The 18,557-nt window shown below is 44.3% G+C and overlaps 4 protein-coding genes across 4 annotated transcripts in view; 2 read left to right on the top strand and 2 right to left on the bottom strand.

The window, feature by feature from the left end:
- The window catches only part of LOC309549119 (uncharacterized protein), a 2,919,967-nt gene that overhangs the window by 720,523 nt on the left and 2,180,887 nt on the right, over positions 1-18,557 (bottom strand). Inside the window, exons 19-20 of the mRNA XM_082249156.1 lie at positions 17,463-17,654; positions 17,253-17,376 (exon numbers count right to left, since the gene is read on the bottom strand). Of these exons, the coding sequence (XP_082105282.1) occupies positions 17,253-17,376; positions 17,463-17,654 (316 nt within the window). The remainder of the gene's footprint in view (positions 1-17,252; positions 17,377-17,462; positions 17,655-18,557) is intronic.
- Positions 1-18,557, top strand: part of LOC309549117 (uncharacterized protein) — a 4,285,597-nt gene that overhangs the window by 609,862 nt on the left and 3,657,178 nt on the right.
- Positions 1-18,557, top strand: part of LOC309548645 (uncharacterized protein) — a gene marked incomplete at its 3' end in the record, with an annotated part of 257,244 nt that overhangs the window by 143,165 nt on the left and 95,522 nt on the right. The window lies entirely within an intron of this gene.
- Positions 7,074-11,311, bottom strand: LOC309548644 (uncharacterized protein; the record flags this gene model as incomplete). The annotated part of the gene is made up of 3 exons (XM_082248613.1): positions 7,074-7,189; positions 8,137-9,116; positions 11,307-11,311. 3 exons carry the CDS (start codon positions 11,309-11,311, stop codon positions 7,074-7,076), a joined length of 1,101 nt encoding a protein of 366 aa, XP_082104739.1.

Here is an 18,557-nt window from a genome sequence, read left to right on the forward strand (position 1 = left end):
ACTTGCAATGGACACCCCCATTCATTATCATATGGCAGTGTGAGATGGGTGTGTTGGGAATGTGATCCATTGAGACAAGTGATTATACACTCATGTGTTTCTTTTAGAGGTGATTTGTTCAAGGCAATCCTTTGAAGACATGACCATTCCAGATTTTTGTGATCACTGATTCCATCTCAGGTGAACCAATTAGCTGCTGTGTGCAGATCCAGCTTATGATGGTAAGAGTGTCAGACAAGACAAACGGTGCCGAGCTTGCAGTGTGTATGGATGTATGTAAGGCAATAATTTTTGGCATTATGCATTTAGGGAATATAATGTTTCTAATCTTGCATATATGAAAAGGGTCAATACATTTGTCTTTATCGAGACAGATTCCAAAGCGTCAGAGCAATCTGTCACAGATAATTGGGTTTCATTTTGTGTAAAAGTTGAAACGAATCAAATCTATCTATATACAGGCATAGCCCACTTTAAGTACACAATGGGACCAGGGCATGTATGTAAACTGAAAATGTACTTAAAGTGAAGCAATCCCTTTTTTCTTTTCTCGATGCATGAAAATACACCAGCTCCATTGTAAATTTTGGCCACATTGACATAGCCTTACTCCGAAACCATGTGGGAGCATGTTAAGGGGATCCAGGACTATGACATGATAGATTACCTAGGCAAGCTGGCCAGCCACAAAATGGATATGGTGTAGTCCTGGGTACCTGGGTACCCTGTCGTTGCTCCCTAAGTTTGTTATCCCTGTCACTTATGGTTTGTGAGCAGTGTCATGGCAAGCTGAACAAGCTGTGTCCTTACTCACGATTGTATATAAAGTGAGTGTACTTAAAGCAGGGTATGCCTATCTATATCTATATAGAAAGTTCAGAGATGTGAACCTGTTCCCTATTATATACACTAATATATGGTATATAACATATTCTATAATGTATCTAATGTATATATATTGTATATATATATATATATATATATATATATATATATATATATAGGGAACAGGTTCACATCTAGGAAGTTTCTATAACAGGAAGCTTCTAGATCACGTCTAATAGGCAGAAAGTGCATGCGCAGATCAGCAGACCAAAAGTTTCTTGCACACCCGCTAGATAAGCGACCCACCCAGCCACCATCCCCCATCCCGCACCCTGCACATTCACACCCCCTCCTTACCTTACACACAAATGCCACTATTTCGGCAGTAAACAGTGCAGGAGCCATGATGCACACTTACGACAGGGCCTGGACAATTTCCGGAAACGTGTGCACGCACCAAAAGTTTCGTTTCCGGTTTCATGTATAAATGTGAGAACGCGGTTTTGTATATTCGCGAATTCGCGAATAGTGAACATACACAACCATTAAGCAGATTTAACTTAGAAAAAGAAATACAAATACATACATTTGTGGACACCAGAAAACTTTATTTAGACACATGAAGACATTTTAAAAAAAAATTGGAAACATGCTGTTTATTACATTTGTATTTTTCAAACAAAAACAACCTTTGTACAACATTTAGACCATATACATCGACAAAGAGCCCATAATCAACAGATGCATGTGCAGATTGACAGAATTATGTTAACAGCAATAAATACTTACAGAGAGTCAACACACAACACAGCCAAATCTCACCTCCATAAATAACAAAGGGCCAAAAATGTTACCCATAAAGCATGTGACACACAAATATATTGGACCTCTTCGTAGGTCAAATCTTTCCTGATGTCTGAGTGAGCTATATATAATCAAAGCAAACACACACCCAGAATGGTAACGCCCAGTCAAAAAATTAACTGTGTGTGTCCTGTGTGTTTTGGAGCATGCTCAGTTGCCAAAACAAGGGAAATAGAAATGTATGTAGGTGTGTATAGTATATGTGAATTGAAAAAATTCTCTCTTGAAGTTTGCTAGTCATTATTTAGAATGTTTAGATACAGGAATACATACATATATATACAATTACGTGAGAGAGAGAGAAATATATATTTAGGTAAACAATTGAAACACACCTTTTGGGATTTGGGAAGTGAGATTGTGACAATTGACCAGATATGTAAGCCAACAATCTGACTCATCACTCATGAACATCCCTAAATTTGGCGTGGCAATTATATCAGGCGTTCTTATGTGCATTTTGGCTGGCGTTTTCACAGGCGTTTTGACATGCATTTTTTGGGCAGGCATTGTTATATGAAATCACCTACAAAAGCCCCAAAAACAGACCACAAACACGTACATGTGAACGTAGCCCGTTTGGGGGCGTTTGAGGGGGATTTGTCCAGCTCAAGGATCAGCTTCCAAAACAGGCAAAAAATCCAATCCTATTCAGTTCAATGGCCCCTGTTCCCATGTGAGCATTTTGACGGCATGAGGAAAACACCCAACGCTCACTGAGAAATAGCACAATGATTAGGGAGTCTGCCTTCCTGCTGTAGGTTTGTAAGTTCGAATCCGGAAGGTGCCCTCTGTATGGGCAACACTTGGATATCTCCAATCCTCCAAATGTTGACATCATTAATTTTGTTCATGTTTGAAAAAGGCATGTGTATCAGCAAACTTTTAATCTAAAGACATGAACAAAATACAAAAGATGCCACATAAAGTCAATATGTAGCAATATTGTGAGCTAAAGCTCTATTTGTTTGTTGGGCATACTTTGCTAATTAGCCAAGTATAAGGGATATATATATATATACCTTCAGTTAAATGTGTAGTAAAATGGTAACACTTGGCCATACCCATATGGAAGAAAATGTAGTATTTGCAATATATTTCTAAAAACATTCTTTGGAAACACATAAAATATTGTCAAAATTGTGACATTTCCTTGATATGTGTGAAATGCTAATAATCTTTCTTTGAAATATGTTTTACATCTATTTTTTTTCTATCTGACGACCAATTCCCCAATGTAATATTTTGTGGGTTTTTTCAGAGAATGTGGAGGTTCTATATAAACACTGTAGATTTGACTGCTATGATTTCGGAGTTAGCAGGAAAGGTGTATGGAATGTGATGGTGTTTACTAAAGGATCCCTTGTTGGAAGTGTGCCGGTTTTTGCCATTTTCTATGGGCGAGACAGCGGATTTGCAAGCGGTATTCAAAAAAAAATTGACCCAAAATCGCGCTGGCGAAATTTTTTGAGCCTATTTGGCGTTGCGCATGCGCACATTCGCGCGTTCGCAGCTCGCGGCTGGAGGAGCTGTTTAACCTTTCCACACTTTCGCAGATATCTCTCTTTCTAAGTCAGTTTTTGAGATTTTTTAAACGCAAGTCATCTCCAAATTGACTTCCACACCTTCCACAGTGATTTGGGATTTTTGGGGGTACAGGGGAAAATTTGGCTAAACTTTAGTCGAGCTTTTAGCTGGCGTGGTTTTAAGTCGCGCTCTGACCATATTGCATCTTAATAAATCTCACACTAGGCGCTATTTTCCGCCCGCCGTTCTTTGAATGCCAATTTCTGACTTAAATAATCGCCGGTTCGCAAAATCCCGCCGAAACGCCAATTCGCCGTACTATGAATCAGGCCCAAAGTGTCATTTCTTCAGTGTTGTCACATGAAAAGATATAATAAAATATTTACAAAACTGTGAGGGGTGTACTTACTTTTGTGAGATACTGTATATTAGCTTATGACTTTAGCTGAAAACCTCTGATGTAAAGTCTAGTAATATCTAATCCTCGCTAATAATGACTCAATATTATAATAACCGGACCCCTTTAAGACAGCCTGTGCTGAGGTCCCTTTCCTAGCAAGGCCTTGCTAAGTCTTCACCGGCAGTTGGAGCTCTTATCACTCTTCAGCGTGATATTTGTAATCCCAGGATAATAGTGTATGTATGTTCCTATCTGCAGTAAGTCTGTCATAGATGAAGATTTATACTTGTGACTAGGATGTCACCAGGCACTCCTCCGTCTGTCAGTGTCCCCCTGTGATTCTCCTGCAACCCAGGCGATGTCCTCTCCCACGATCCTGCGTCACTAGGGATGATCGGCGCTCGGCTATCCCGGTCAGTCAGTTCAGCTTCACCCGCTATCTACTCAGCCCCACTGGATCTATCACCGCTGTGTGATTACCAGCATCCGCACCACTGACGATGGGCTCCGCTCTCTCTCCAGGCTGCACGCTCTGGGCCTCCGTCACCAACAGTGTCCCAGCACACCTCTCAGGCTCACCGAGTCCCGGAAGCAAGCGAACGCGCTCACTGTCTGGCAGATAGGTTTGTTGACTCTCCCATGATCCTCCACTCGCCTCCCTGGGAGTATAGTTTCCTCGGCAATCCAAACAACAGTCTGTATGCAGTTTAGAACTAAATCTCCCACAATCCAGTTCACATACTTCCTGTGAAAGCGATCCTCTTCTGCAAGCAGCCCTAAAGGGACACTCTAACAACCTCAAAATAACGGCAAACCTGAATATATATATACATGTTATATATATACTGTATATATGGTAGTCCGATCCCAGCTAAGTGTAGTATCCTGGTTAAAGGGTTTTAATAGCGAAGGATTAAAACACTCACAAGAGGTAAAATATACAAGTGCTCATTTGGTGTCAGAGTCTGAGAACCATCCTGCAGGACCGCTGTCATCTGTTCCGGCTGCTGAGCAGAGAGATGGCCAGAAAGAAGCCACGCTAACCAGCATGGAAGGCACAGCGGAAGTACCGTCACCGGAAGGATAGGAGGTACCAGACGAGAAGATAAGCAAGGCTACGCAGTCAGAGTATTTGGCTTCTTCTACAGGACTTTCCTCTTAGTCTATACAGAGCCAGTCACAAGGACAGCAGCCATAGGTGGTCCTGTGCATTCCTTTATTGTACCCCCATAACCAAAGACCAGTGACGTTTTCTGGATTTCCCTCTACCCTGATCATTGGTATTTTTAGATATTTATTGCTGGCTGGACTATATATAATCTTTGTGTGCCAGTATCTCCTTTCTCTATTAGTAGAAACACAGGATCTCCATCTTCCCTACTAACAGAACAGCAATCTGCCTTGTTTACATTGGCAGACAACTGTTCCGGCTCTCTATGGAATGATTGCCGGGTACCGACGGACACCGTGTCCACCGGACCCGCTGATTGGCTCCTGCTGTGTCCAGCGGGAGCTGGGCGGCGGCGGAGCGTATGCCCACCCCAGACTTGGAAAAGCAGATGTGATTCTGTGCAGAATGGCCGCCCTACCACAGTACATGTATGTGGGTTGGTCAAAGCAGAAAGTCTCCCTGATAAAGAGGTTATGACCTGGTGGATTACATGCGGAACTCCTGGGCCCAGCTGAGGACATTTAGGACCTTAAGAGTGAAGATGTGGTGGTTGTCTCATTTTGGTTTGGGAACTGTGATAAGATTAGAACTCCTGGAACTGTTCTGGCCCCAGACTCGGAAATGCAGATGACGTACAGGTACGTGATTCTGTGCAGAACGGCCACCCTGCCGCAGTACAAGTATGTGGGGTGGTCAAAAAAAAAAATGTCTCCCTGATAAAGAGAAAGGTTATGACCTGGTGGATTACATGTGGAACTCCTGGGCCCAGCTGAGGACATTTAGGGCCTTAAGAATGAAGATGTGGTGGATGTCTCCTTTTGGTTTGGGAACTGTGGGCAGAGAAGAACTCCTGGAACTCTTCTGGCCTTAGCTCAGTGAGATAGAGTTTGGAAGACTAATGTCATAGACAGGTTGCCAAAAAGTTTAGGGCTTTAGAAAGGGCCCCCAATGGCTGTCAATGTGGTGCCTTCTCCACTCTCCATCTCACTAATAAAACCCCAATGGATGACTCTCTATGAACTGATCACATTCCAATCACCGATCATCTAATCATTGGTAAAAAAAGAAGACTCGGCACAGAATATTGTACGAAGAGTTTTTATTGTACAAGATCAGAATAAGCGATTACCACACAGTAATGATATGAATAAAATAAAGCTTAAATCTTTTATAATAGAATTAACAAATGTGTCAAATGTATTAATAATCATACATTGGTTGGACCAATAAAAAGCCGGCTAATTCAATAAATCTAAAGGAGCAACAACATGAAGCAACCAATAAAAAGGAAGATAAAGGGTTAACATAAGGGCTCCCAGCCAACCCCACTGCGGGTCAGAGGGCGATGCGGGTGTAAACCAACCCCGAGTGGACTGTGGTGGTTTCACATTTGTTTATGGACTAAACAGTTCCACCCGTTACAATCCAGCATCCATTTCCCGTAGTACCAGCAGGGGGTGCACTCTGATGTTTCATTATATTTCCTTTATTTTTACACTTTTCCACACTCTGAACATGAAAACCGAGCCTCTAATATAAGTGTGAATTCTTTGCCGTTTGAAGCTTACATAAGGAGTGAAACATTTCCCGCACTCTTAACATGAAATAGGACGCTCACCCGTATGAACTTTCTGGTTTCTAAGAATTAAACCTTTGTTTGGAAAACATTTCCCGCACTTGTAACATTAAAAAGGGCGCTCACCTGTGTATAAGTAGGTGTTCTTTCTTAGTAAAACATTTCCCGCACTCTGCACAAGATTAGAAACGTTCTCCTATATGAACTTTCTGGTGTCTAAAAAGTAAACATTTAAGTGCAAAACATTTCCCGCACTCTGAACATGAATAGGGAGGATCACCTGTGTGTATTCTCTGATGGCTAAGAAGGCTTCCTTTATTATTAAAACATTTCCTGCACTCTGAATATTAACAAGGAAGCTAACCTGTGTGTATTTGTGGGAATAGTGGTGCGCTTCAGGGGTTGACTCTTGTAGATCTCTATTTAGGTTGGTAAGTATAATGTGTACAAATCTTGATCTAAAAGTGCTCAGTATGGTAAATCTGTGTATACGTCTGTATTCCAAGGAATGAATGATAAAAGTGCAAATGCGTAGTGTCAATCAAAGCAATGTGTGTGTCGATAAATCAATAAATATCAAAATTCTTCTTGTCACCCTGAGGAAGTCACGTGACCTTGTGACGTAACGCGTAGGAGGAGCCCTATACCCGGAAGTGACGTTACAACGGAGCCCGATCTCCACAGCGGCGGTTGTTTTTTACATGCTGATTTTACTTCGCTAGAATGTAAGTGCAATCTGTATATTTTAAATAAATAAGCTTGATATACTGCACCACGAAAAGTCTTTGTTTCTGAGGCACATTAAGACCGGATAAGGAGGATAGAACTAGGAAAAGGAACCGGACAAATACCCATAGGAATTTAAGAAGTCTGCTTCAAAAAGGGATTAAGGATCCGGAGTGAGGCATACAGAGTCCATTGATAAGTCTGGATAGACACCAAAGGCATATGGGTCTTGCCTATAAGGTGAGAGGCTAGAGCACATAGAGGTGATACACAAGGTGAAGGAGATCACAGTCACTTGATTTAACCAGTGAAGCACGGTCACAAACGAAGAGTTCTTTTACACAAGTTTTCTTCGAAAGTTATTTACTTTTTGGACTATTTTAGTCAATATTGTTTATTTGAAGAATTGTAACAGAACCGTTCACAAGTTTTTTTAGCACCGTTTTATTACAACTAGCATGCAGCACTTTATTTGAGCACATATATATATATATATATATATTTCACCTTTTATGAACTGGATTGATGATTAACACTGTATTTATTGATTTTTTTATGCAAAGAAGAAGAATTTTGATATTTATTGATTTATCGACACACACATTGCTTTGATTGACACTACGCATTTGCACCTTTATCATTCATTCCTTGGAATACAGACGTATACACAGATTTACCATACTGAGCACTTTTAGATCAAGATTTGTACACATTATACTTACCAACCTAAATAGAGATCTACAAGAGTCAACCCCTGAAGCGCACCACTATTCCCACAAATATATTTTTTACTGTTTTAGTATCAGTCCCAGTGGCGCTGCAGCAGGGATTCTCTTGCCACCTCAGATAGCGCAGGGATCACACACACCCTTTGTTAACCTGTGTGTATTTTCTGATGCTTTAGAAGGTGTCCTTTTTTACTAAAACATTTCCCGCACTCTGAACATGAATAGGGAGGATCACCTGTGTGTATTCTCTGATGGCTAAGAAGGCTTCCTTTCTCATTAAAATATTTCCCGCACTCTGAACATGAATAGGGAGGATCACCTGTGTGTATTCTCTGATGGCTAAGAAGGCTTCCTTTCTCATTAAAATATTTCCCGCACTCTGAACATGAATAGGGAAGCTCACCTGTGTGTATTCTCTGATGGCTAAGAAGACTTCCTTTACGAATAAAACATTTCCCACACTCTGAACATGAATGGGGACGCTCACCTGCGTGTATTCTCTGATGTCTAAGAAGGACTCCTTTATCATTAAAACATTTCCCGCACTCTGAACATGAATAGGGACGCTCACCTGTGTGTATTCTCTGATGGCTAAGAAGGCTTCCTTTATGCATAAAACATTTCCCGCACTCTGAACATGAATAGGGAAGCTCACCTGTGTGTGTTCTCTGATGGCTAAGAAGGCTTCCTTTACGAATAAAACATTTCCCGCACTCTGAACATGAATAGGGACGCTCACGTGCGTGTATTTTCTGATGTCTAAGAAGGACTCCTTTATCATTAAAACATTTCCCGCACTCTGAACATGAATAGGGACGCTCACCTGTGTGTATTCTCCAATGGCTAAGAAGGTGTTCTTTATTACTAAAACATTTCCCGCACTCTGAACATGAATAGGGACGCTCACCTGTGTGTATTCTGTGATGTCTAAGAAGGTTTCTTTTTTCATTAAAACTTTTCCCGCACTCTGAACATGAATAGGGACGCTCACCTGTGTGTATTCTGTGATGTCTAAGAAGGTTTCTTTTTTCATTAAAACTTTTCCCGCACTCTGAACATGAATAGGGAAGGTCACCTGTATGTATTCTCTGATGGCTAAGAAGGCTTCTTTTCTGTTTAAAACATTTCCCGCACTCTGAACATGAATAGGGAAGGTCACCTGTATGTATTCTCTGATGGCTAAGAAGGCTTCTTTTCTGTTTAAAACATTTCCCGCACTCTGAACATGAGAATGAATTCTCTCCTGTATGGTATAAAGAAGATTCCCTGAGATGAGATGGCTTCCCGCACCCGTCGGCACTGTCAGATATTAGAGGACTATGTGAAGTATCAGGAGATTCCAATGATCTCCTCCAATGGTGAGGTCTGTCATGTATATTATGAGGAACGGGATTTACTTCTGGAGAAGATGCCATGTCATTATCTTCTGTAGTCACATCTTCCTCCGATGTCCTTCTATTCCCACCACAGAGTCCGTCTGTCAGAAGACAAGAAAAATTACCAAGAGTTTTCCACACTCATATACACTGCTCAACACTTTATAATCAGAGTATAGCATCAAGTCAGGGAAACTCCTGGGATATTCATCTGCTCAGTCAAGTAGCAGAGGGGGTTGCTAATCGGTTTCAGCTGGACAGGGCCGTAGAAGGTCCTTAACCCATCAGCAGGACCGGTATCTGCTCCTTTGTGCAAGGAGGAACAGGATGAGAACTGCCAGAGCCCTACAAAATGACCTCCAGCAGGACACTGGTGTGAATGTCTCTGACCAAACAATCAGAAACAGACTTCATGAGGGTGGCCTGAGGGCCCGACGTCCTCTAGTGGGCGCTGTGCTCACTGCCCGGCACCGTGGAGCTGGATTGGCATTTGCCATTGAACACCAGAATTGGCAGCTCCACCACTGGCACCCTGTGCTTTTCACAGATGAGAGCAGGTTCACCCTGAGCACATGTGACAGACGTGAAAGGGTCTGGAGAAGCCGTGGAGAACATTATGCAGCCTGTAACATCGTTCAGCATGACCGGTTGGGTGGTGGGTCAGTGATGGTCTGGGGAGGCGTCTCCATGGAGGGACGCACAGACCTCTACAGGCTAGACAATGGCACCCTGACTGCCATTAGGTATTGGGATGAAATCCTTGGACCCATTGTCAGACCCTACACTGGTGCAGTGGGTCCTGGGTTCCTCCTGGTGCACAACAACACCCGAACTTATGTGGTGAGAGTATGCAGCCAGTTCCTGGAGGATGAAGGAATTGATACCATTGAATGGCCCCCAGACTCACCTGACCTGAATCCAATAGAACCCCTCTGGGATATTCTGGTTCAGTCCATCCGATGTCGCCAGGTTACACCTCAGTCTGTTCCGGAGTTCAGTGATGCCCTGGTCCAGATCTGGGAGGAAATACCCCAGGACACCATCCGTCATCTCATTAGGTGCATTACCCGACGTTGTCAGGCATGCATACAAGCACGTGGGGGCCGTACACACTACTGAGGACCAATCTGAGGTCCTGCAATGACATTTCACCAAAATGGACTCGCCTGCTGCATCATTTTTTCACTTTGTTTTTTGAGGTGTCTTTGAATTCAGCCCTCTGTAGGGTGATAATTTTCATTTCCATCAAATGATGTGGCATCCTTTCCTTCCTAACCCATTACCCAGTACATACCAGTATAGATCCTAACACATTACCCAGTCCATACCAGTATAGATCCTAACACCTTACCCAGTCCATACCAGTATAGATCCTAACACATTACCCAATCCATACCAGTATAGATCCTAACGCATTACCCAGTCCATACCAGTATAGATCCTAACACATTACCCAGTCCATACCAGTATAGATCCTAACACATTACTCAGTCCATACCAGTAAAGATCCTAGCGCATTACCCAGTCCATACCAGTATAGATCCTAACACATTACTCAGTCCATACCAGTAAAGACCCTAACACATTACCCAGTCCATACCAGTATAGATCCTAACACATTACCCAGTCCATACCAGTATAGATCCTAACACATTACCCAGTCCATACCAGTATAGATCCTAACACATTACCCAGTCCATACCAGTAAAGACCCTAACACATTACCCAGTCCATACCAGTATAGATCCTAACACATTACCCAGTCCATACCAGTATAGATCCTAACACATTACCCAGTCCATACCAGTATAGATCCTAACACATTACCCAGTCCATACCAGTATAGATCCTAACACATTACCCAGTCCATACCAGTATAGATCCTAACACATTACCCAGTCCATACCAGTATCTAGGTCCTGAATCTAGGGAAGCAGCTGGCAACACTGGGAAGAATCTCCATACTGAAGGAGAGCTGGGTACGTACCCCTCAGGTGCAGGCAGGGGACTGCACAGAGGAGGGTGGAGATACAAGGGTGCAGGCATCAGAGCAGAGTAGTTGGGTGACAGTTAGGAAGGGTAGAAGAGAACAAGGCACTTGTCATACTCTCACCACATGAGGCCGGCATTGTCGTGCACCAGGGCTGGAGCACCCCAATAAATACGCCCTGTTGCGTGATGTTGGGGAAACCAGTCAGGGACCAGCATTGCTGGAGCAGAGGGACGCCCCAAGCTGCCAGGGGAAGAACTCCTCCAGTAAGCGCGGGAGCAAGGGAAAGGAAAGACAGGTTCTGGTGGAAGGGGACTCAATTATTAGAAGGACAGAGAGGGCAATCTGTCAAAATGACCGTAAGTGCCGAACAGTCTGTTGTTTACCGGGCGCTCGGGTTCTGCACATCACGGATCTGGTAGACAGATTATTGGGTGGGGTTGGGGAAGACCCAGCTGTCATGGTACACGTGGGTACCAATGACAAAGTCACAGGGAGATGGAGAGTCCTAAAAAACGATTTCAGGGACTTAGGAGCTAAGTTGAGGAGTAGGACCTCCAAGGTAGTATTTTCAGAAATACTGAGAGGCAGCGGGAGATTAGGGAAGTAAACAAGTGGCTGAGGAGCTGGTGTAGTAAGGAGGGTTTCAGGTTCCTAAAGAACAGTGCTGACTTCTCAGCTGTCTACCGGCTCTTTATTAGGGACGGATTGCACCTAAATGGGGAGGGGAGGGTGCAGCTGTACTGGGTGAGAAGATGGCCAACAAGTTAGAGGGGCTTTTAAACTAGGTGATGGGGGGAGGGTGCAGATATAGAATTAGCCAGCTGGGAGCAAGGTTCAGGGGCACAAATGGGGACATTAGCGATACGGAGTTCGGAGTTCCTAAACCCAAGGTGGGTATGGGGAAAAAAATTGCAAGAGCAGCCTAAAAACAACATCAAACGAGGATATAGTATGTATCCAGACAAAATTACGAGGTTGGTGTACCAATGCTAGAAGCCTGGCCAACAAGATGGGAGAGCTGGAGCTGCTGATGAATGAGGAGGACTTACCGTATATACTTGAGTATAAGCCGAGTTTTTCAGCACATATTTTTGTGCTGAAAACGTCCCCCTCGGCTTATACTCGAGTCATCAAAAAAAAAAATGTCCCCGGCATGCCCGACGTGATCCGAGGCGCTTTAGATTTTAAAATGGCGCCGCCCGGCGCCAACATGTCACCACGCATGCGCTGCCGCCGCTCGGGACAGGTTGTGCACGTTGGGCTATTCCCGGGAATAGCCGAACCTATACGAGCCTTCCCGAGCGGCGGCAGCGCATGCGCAATGATGTGTTGGCGCCAGGCGGCGCCATTTTTAAATTGAAGGCGCCACTTGAACAGGTAAGTGAAACTCCTCCAGTCACACTACCTGCCATTATGCGGGGCTTCGGGCATACTACAAGGGATGCAGTGCTGTGGGCATAGTACACCTGTACTATGCCCGGAGCACTGCATCTCTTGTAGTATGCCCACAGCCCCGTATTCTCTTGTACTTTGCCCACAGCCCTGCATTCTCCTGTAGTATGCCCGCAGCCCTGCATTTTCCAGTACCACGTCCACAGCACTGCATTCTCCTGTACCATGCCCGCAGCCCTGCATTCCCCTGTACCATGCCCACAGCCCTGCATTCCCCTGTACCATGCCCACAGCCCTGCATTCTCCTGTACCATGCCCACAGCCCTGCATTCTCCTATACCATGTCCACTGCCTCTGCATTCTCCTGTACCATGCCCACAGTCCTGCATTCTCCTGTACCATGTTCACTGCCTCTGCATTCTCCTGTACCATGCCCGCAGCCCTGCATTCTCCTGTACCATGCCCGCAGCCCTGCATTCTCCTGTACCATGCCCGCAGCCCTGCATTCTCCTGTACCATGCCCGCCGTCCTGCATTCTCCTGTTCCATGCCCACAGCACTGCATTCTCCTGTACCATACCCACAGCCCTGCATTCTCCTGTACCATGTTCACTGCCTCTGCATTCTGCTGTACCATGCCCACAGCCCTGCATTCTCCTGTACCATGCCCACAGCCCTGCATTCTCCTGTACCATGCCCACAGCCCTGTATTCTCCTGTACCATGCCCGCAGCCCCTGTTTTGGGTCTTGTGGTGGTCCAGTAGCTGCTGCATTTGCCACCCTAGGCTTATACTCGAGTCAATCAATTTTCCCTTTTTTTTGTGGTAAAATTAGGGGCCTCGACTTATACTCGAGTACATACGGTAGATTTCAGAGACTTGGTTTGACAGCTCTCATGATTGGCTGGCGACCATTCAGGGGTATTCCCTTTATCGCAGAGATAGAGAAGGTAAAAAAGGGGGAAGGGTATGTCTGTATATTAAGAACAGTATACAGGTAAATATGAGGGATGATATTAATAATGGAGCTATGGACGAGGTAGAATTCCTATGGGTAGAACTTCAAAGGGAAGGCACTATGGGGAAAGTATTATTGAGCGTATGCTATAGGCCCCCAAACCAGAGGGAGGAGTAGGACCTCCTTTCACAGATTGGATTGGCAGCTAGTATGGGAAATGTCATTATAATGGGGGACTTTAATTATCCAGATATAGACTGGGCAGAAGGAACCGCACATTCATCCAAGGCTCGGCAGTTCCTAAATGTTTTGCAGGACAATTTCATGGGTCAGATGGTGAACGCACCGACAAGAAACAATGCAGTACTTGATCTACTGATTACCAACAATACAGACCAGATCACAGATATAGAAATACGAGGCAACTTAGGAAACAGTGACCATAGGTCAATTAGTTTCAGTATTAATTATAGAAATAGGAAACACAAGGGTAATACAAGAACACTGAATTTCAAAAGAGACAATTTCCCTAAACAGCTCTCTTTGCTAGAAAATATCAAATGGGATAGAGTGCTTCAAGAGCATACTAAACAAAGGGATTGGCCAGTGCAGTCCAAAGGGGAATACATTTAAAAGAGCAAAACTAAACCCTGTGTGGCTAAACTCCAACATAAAAATGCATATTAATACTAAAGAAGAGGCCTCCAAAAAATACAAGGCTGAGGTGTCATTGGCAGCATTCAAGCATTACAAAGAGTGTAATAAGAAATGTAAAGGCGAAATCAAGGCGGCTAAAATAGAACACGAGAGACAAATAGTGGAAGAGAGTAAACAAAAAACCCAAGAAATTCTTTAAGTATATAAATAGTAAGAAAGCGAGGCCAGAACACATTGTCCCCATAAAAGACGATGAAGGGAATCTGGCCACAGAGGACAGAGAGAAGGGGAAAGTGTTAAATAATTTCTTCTATTCAGTCTTCACAAAAGAATTGGGGGGCTACACTAACCCAGCTTGTAATGATAATTAAATAATACACCTCAGGAAGTACCGCCATGGCTAACAGAAGATAGACTTAGAACTAAACTAGAGAAACTTAACATAAATAAATCACCGTGACCGGATGGCGTACACCCGAGGGATCTTAAAGAACTCAGCCAGGTGATTGCCAGACCATTATTCTTGATCTTTATGGATAGTCTACAGATGGGTATGGTGCCAGCTGATTGGAAAAAAGCCAACGTGGTACCAATATTTAAAAAAGGGCTGAGATATATCCCCGGTAACTATAGGCCGGTCAGCCTAACATCATTAGTCTGTAAGATTTTGGAGGGGATGTAAAGGGACCACATACAAGACTTTAGTAGTGAAAACGGTATTATTAGTAGTAATCAGCATGGATTCATGAAAAATCATTCATGCCAGACCAATCTATTAACCTTCTACGATGAAGTGAGTTGCCATCTAGATAAAGGAAAGCCTGTGGATGTGGTGTACCTGGATAAAGGAAGGTCTGTGGATGTGGTGTATCTGGATAAAGGAAGGCCTGTGGATGTGATGTATCTGGATAAAGGAAGGTCTGTGGATGTGGTGTATCTGGATAAAGGAAGGCCTGTGGATGTTGTGTATCTGGATAAAGGAAGGCCTGTGGATGTGGTGTATCTGGATAAAGGAAGGCCTGTGGATGTTGTGTATCTGGATAAAGGAAGGCCTGTGGATGTGGTGTATCTGGATAAAGGAAGGCCTGTGGATGTGGTGTATCTGGATAAAGGAAGGCCTGTGGATGTGGTGTATCTGGATAAAGGAAGGCCTGTGGATGTGGTGTATCTGGATAAAGGAAGGCCTGTGGATGTGGTGTATCTGGATAAAGGAAGGCCTGTGGATGTGGTGTATCTGGATAAAGGAAAGCCTGTGGATGTGGTGTATCTGGATAAAGGAAGGCCTGTGGATGTGGTGTATCTGGATAAAGGTAAGCCTGTGGATGTGGTGTATCTGGATAAAGGAAGGCCTGTGGATGTGGTGTATCTGGATAAAGGTAAGCCTGTGGATGTGGTGTATCTGGATAAAGGAAGGCCTGTGGATGTGGTGTATCTGGATAAAGGAAGGCCTGTGGATGTGGTGTATCTGGATTTTGCAAAGGAATTTGACACAGTTCCCCACAAACGCTTACTGTACAAACTAAGGTACCTAGGTATGGACCTAGGATAGAGTACCTGGATAGAGAACTGGCTCCAGGGGAGAGTCCAGAGGGTGGTAATAAATGGGGAGTACTCGGATTGGGCAGGTGTGGAAAATGGGGTCCCCCAAGGTTCTGTCCTGGGGCCAATCCTGTTTAATTTATTCATAAATGATCTAGAGGAGGGGATATCTAGCACAATCTCAGTATTTGCAGATGATACTAAACTAAGCATGCCAATATCTTCTATGCAGGATGTGGAAACCTTACAAGCAGACCTGAACAAAATAATAGGGTGGGCAACTACATGGCAGATGAGGTTTAATGTTGAAAAATGTAAAGTAATGCACTTGGGCATCAGAAACATGAACACAAACTACTCACTAGGGGGGGAACCTCTGGGTGAGTCTAGGATGGAAAAGGACCTGGGGGTACTGGTGGACAACAGGCTTGGCAGTGGCATGCAATGCCAAGCCGCTGCAAGCAAAGCCAACAGAATACTGGGATGTATAAAAAAAGGGATTCACTCCAGAAATAAAGAGATTATTCTCCCACTCTACAAGACTCTGGTCCGGCCACATTTGGAGTATGCTGTCCAGTTCAGGGCACCGGTCCTCAGGAAGGATGTGCCGGAACTGGAGAGAGTCCAGAGAAGGGCAACAAAAATAATTAGGGGAATGGAGGACATCAGCTATGAGGAAAGACTACAAGCACTGAACCTATTCTCTCTGGAGAAGAGACGATTGAGGGGGGATATAATATCAATGTACAAATATTGTACTGATGACCCGAGCATAAGGAACAAACTATTCAGAGAAAGGGAATACAATAAGACACGTGGCCACTCACTAAAACTAGAGGAAAAACGGTTTAACCTTAAAATACGTAAGGGGTTATTTACTGTCAGAACAGTAAGGATGTGGAATTCTCTTCCACAAGCAGTGGTTTCAGCAGGGAGCATCGATAGTTTCAAAAAACTATTAGATGGGCACCTTAAAGACCACAACATACAGGGGTATACAATGTACGGTTAACAGCAAACACACACACACACACACACATCATAGGTTGAACTGGATAGACTGATGTCAACCTCACTAACTATGTACAACGTAGAGTATATAGTGCAGGGGTCAAAAGTATGTAATATACAACATAGAGTATACAGTGCAGGGGTCAGGAGTATGTAATGTACAACAAAGAGTATATAGTGCAGGGGGTCAGAAGTGTGCAAAGTACAACATAGAGTATACAGTGCCGGGGTCAGGAGTATGTAATATACAACATAGAGTATATAGTGCAGGGGTCAGGAGTATGTAATGTACAATATATATTATACAGTGTATGGGTCAGGACTCATAATCGTGGTATTCAACAATTACTGATGGCCTAAATGCTCACATGAGACAAGTTGCAGAGGTCCCACACCACTGCCTCCCATCTCCTGAGACTGAATACATTGTTTCTATGTGTTTATCAGATGATGGGGGATCTAGGTGGACCCTCCGTACTGCTCTCTCCTTTACCATAAAGTCTCCTCTTACCCGGTGATGTGAGGGGCGGCTGATTCTCCATCATGACGTCCTTGTAGAGATCCTTGTGTCCTTCTAAATACTCCCACTCCTCCATGGAGAAATAGACAGTGACATCCTGACACCTTATAGGAACCTGACACACACAATGATACAGTCACCATCCAGACACATCCCTTGTCTGTTACTGGATAATGTCCCAGAATTCCCAGCACCGCTCACCTCTCCTGTCAGCAGCTCCATCATCTCCTTGGTGACTTCTAGGACCTTCTGTGTGTTGTGTCTTGTAGGGATCAGGGATGGAGGTGGGGGGGTGGCCATGGGATTCTGGATTCTTGAGGATCTTGTGGTCATATTATGAGATCTCCTTCTTGTGTCATTTTCAGTAGATTTCTTCATTATTACTGTACAGCTCTGTGTTATACAAAGATAAATATCACTCTCCCACAGGGACGTCTTTATATCATCATGGACCCCTGGGTAAAGAAATGTACTGAGGCCCCTACCAGCCTGCTCAAATTTACTAAAATAAAAGAATAAATAGTTGATAGAATTAAACATATTTAGTACTTTCAATATAATAGATTTTATACAATAAAAAATACATGACACAAATCAAAGACTAATCAACACAGGGCACAGGAGAGTAGAAGGGCACGGTACAGAAGAGTAGAAGGGCACAGTACAGGGGAGTAGAGGGGCACGGTACAGGGGAGGAGAAGGGCACGGTACAGGGGAGGAGAAGGGCACGGTACAGGGGAGAGGAGGGGCGCGGTACAGGGGAGTAGGAGGGCACTGTACAGGGGAGTGGAAGGGCACGGTGCAGGGGAGTGGAAGGGCGCGGTTCAGGGGAGTGGAAGGGCGCGGTACAGGGGAGTGGGCGGGCACAGTACAGCGGAGTAGAGGGCCTCAGTACAACGGGGTAGAGGGCCTCAGTACAACGGAGTAGAGGGCCTCAGTACAGAGGAGTAGAGGGACACAGTAAAGGGGAGTAGAAGGACACAGTACAGGGGAGAAGAAGGACACAGTACAGGGGAGAAGAAGGACACAGTACAGGGGAGTAGCAGTATACAGTACAGGGGAGTAGAAGGGCACAGTATAGGGTAGTAGAGGGGCACAAATCAGGGTAGTAGAAGGGGACAGTACAGGGGAGTAGAAGGGCACAGTATAGGGTAGTAGAAGGGGACAGTACAGGGGAGTAGAATGGCGCAGTACAGGGGAGTAGAATGGCACAGTACAGGGGAGTAGAAGGGCACAGTACAGGGGAGTAGAAGGGGACAGTATAGGGTAGTAGAAGGGGACAGTACAGGGGAGTAG

This window comes from Pelophylax lessonae, assembly GCF_965119305.1.
Source record: "Pelophylax lessonae genome assembly, chromosome: 3".
Taxonomy (NCBI): domain Eukaryota; kingdom Metazoa; phylum Chordata; class Amphibia; order Anura; family Ranidae; genus Pelophylax; species Pelophylax lessonae.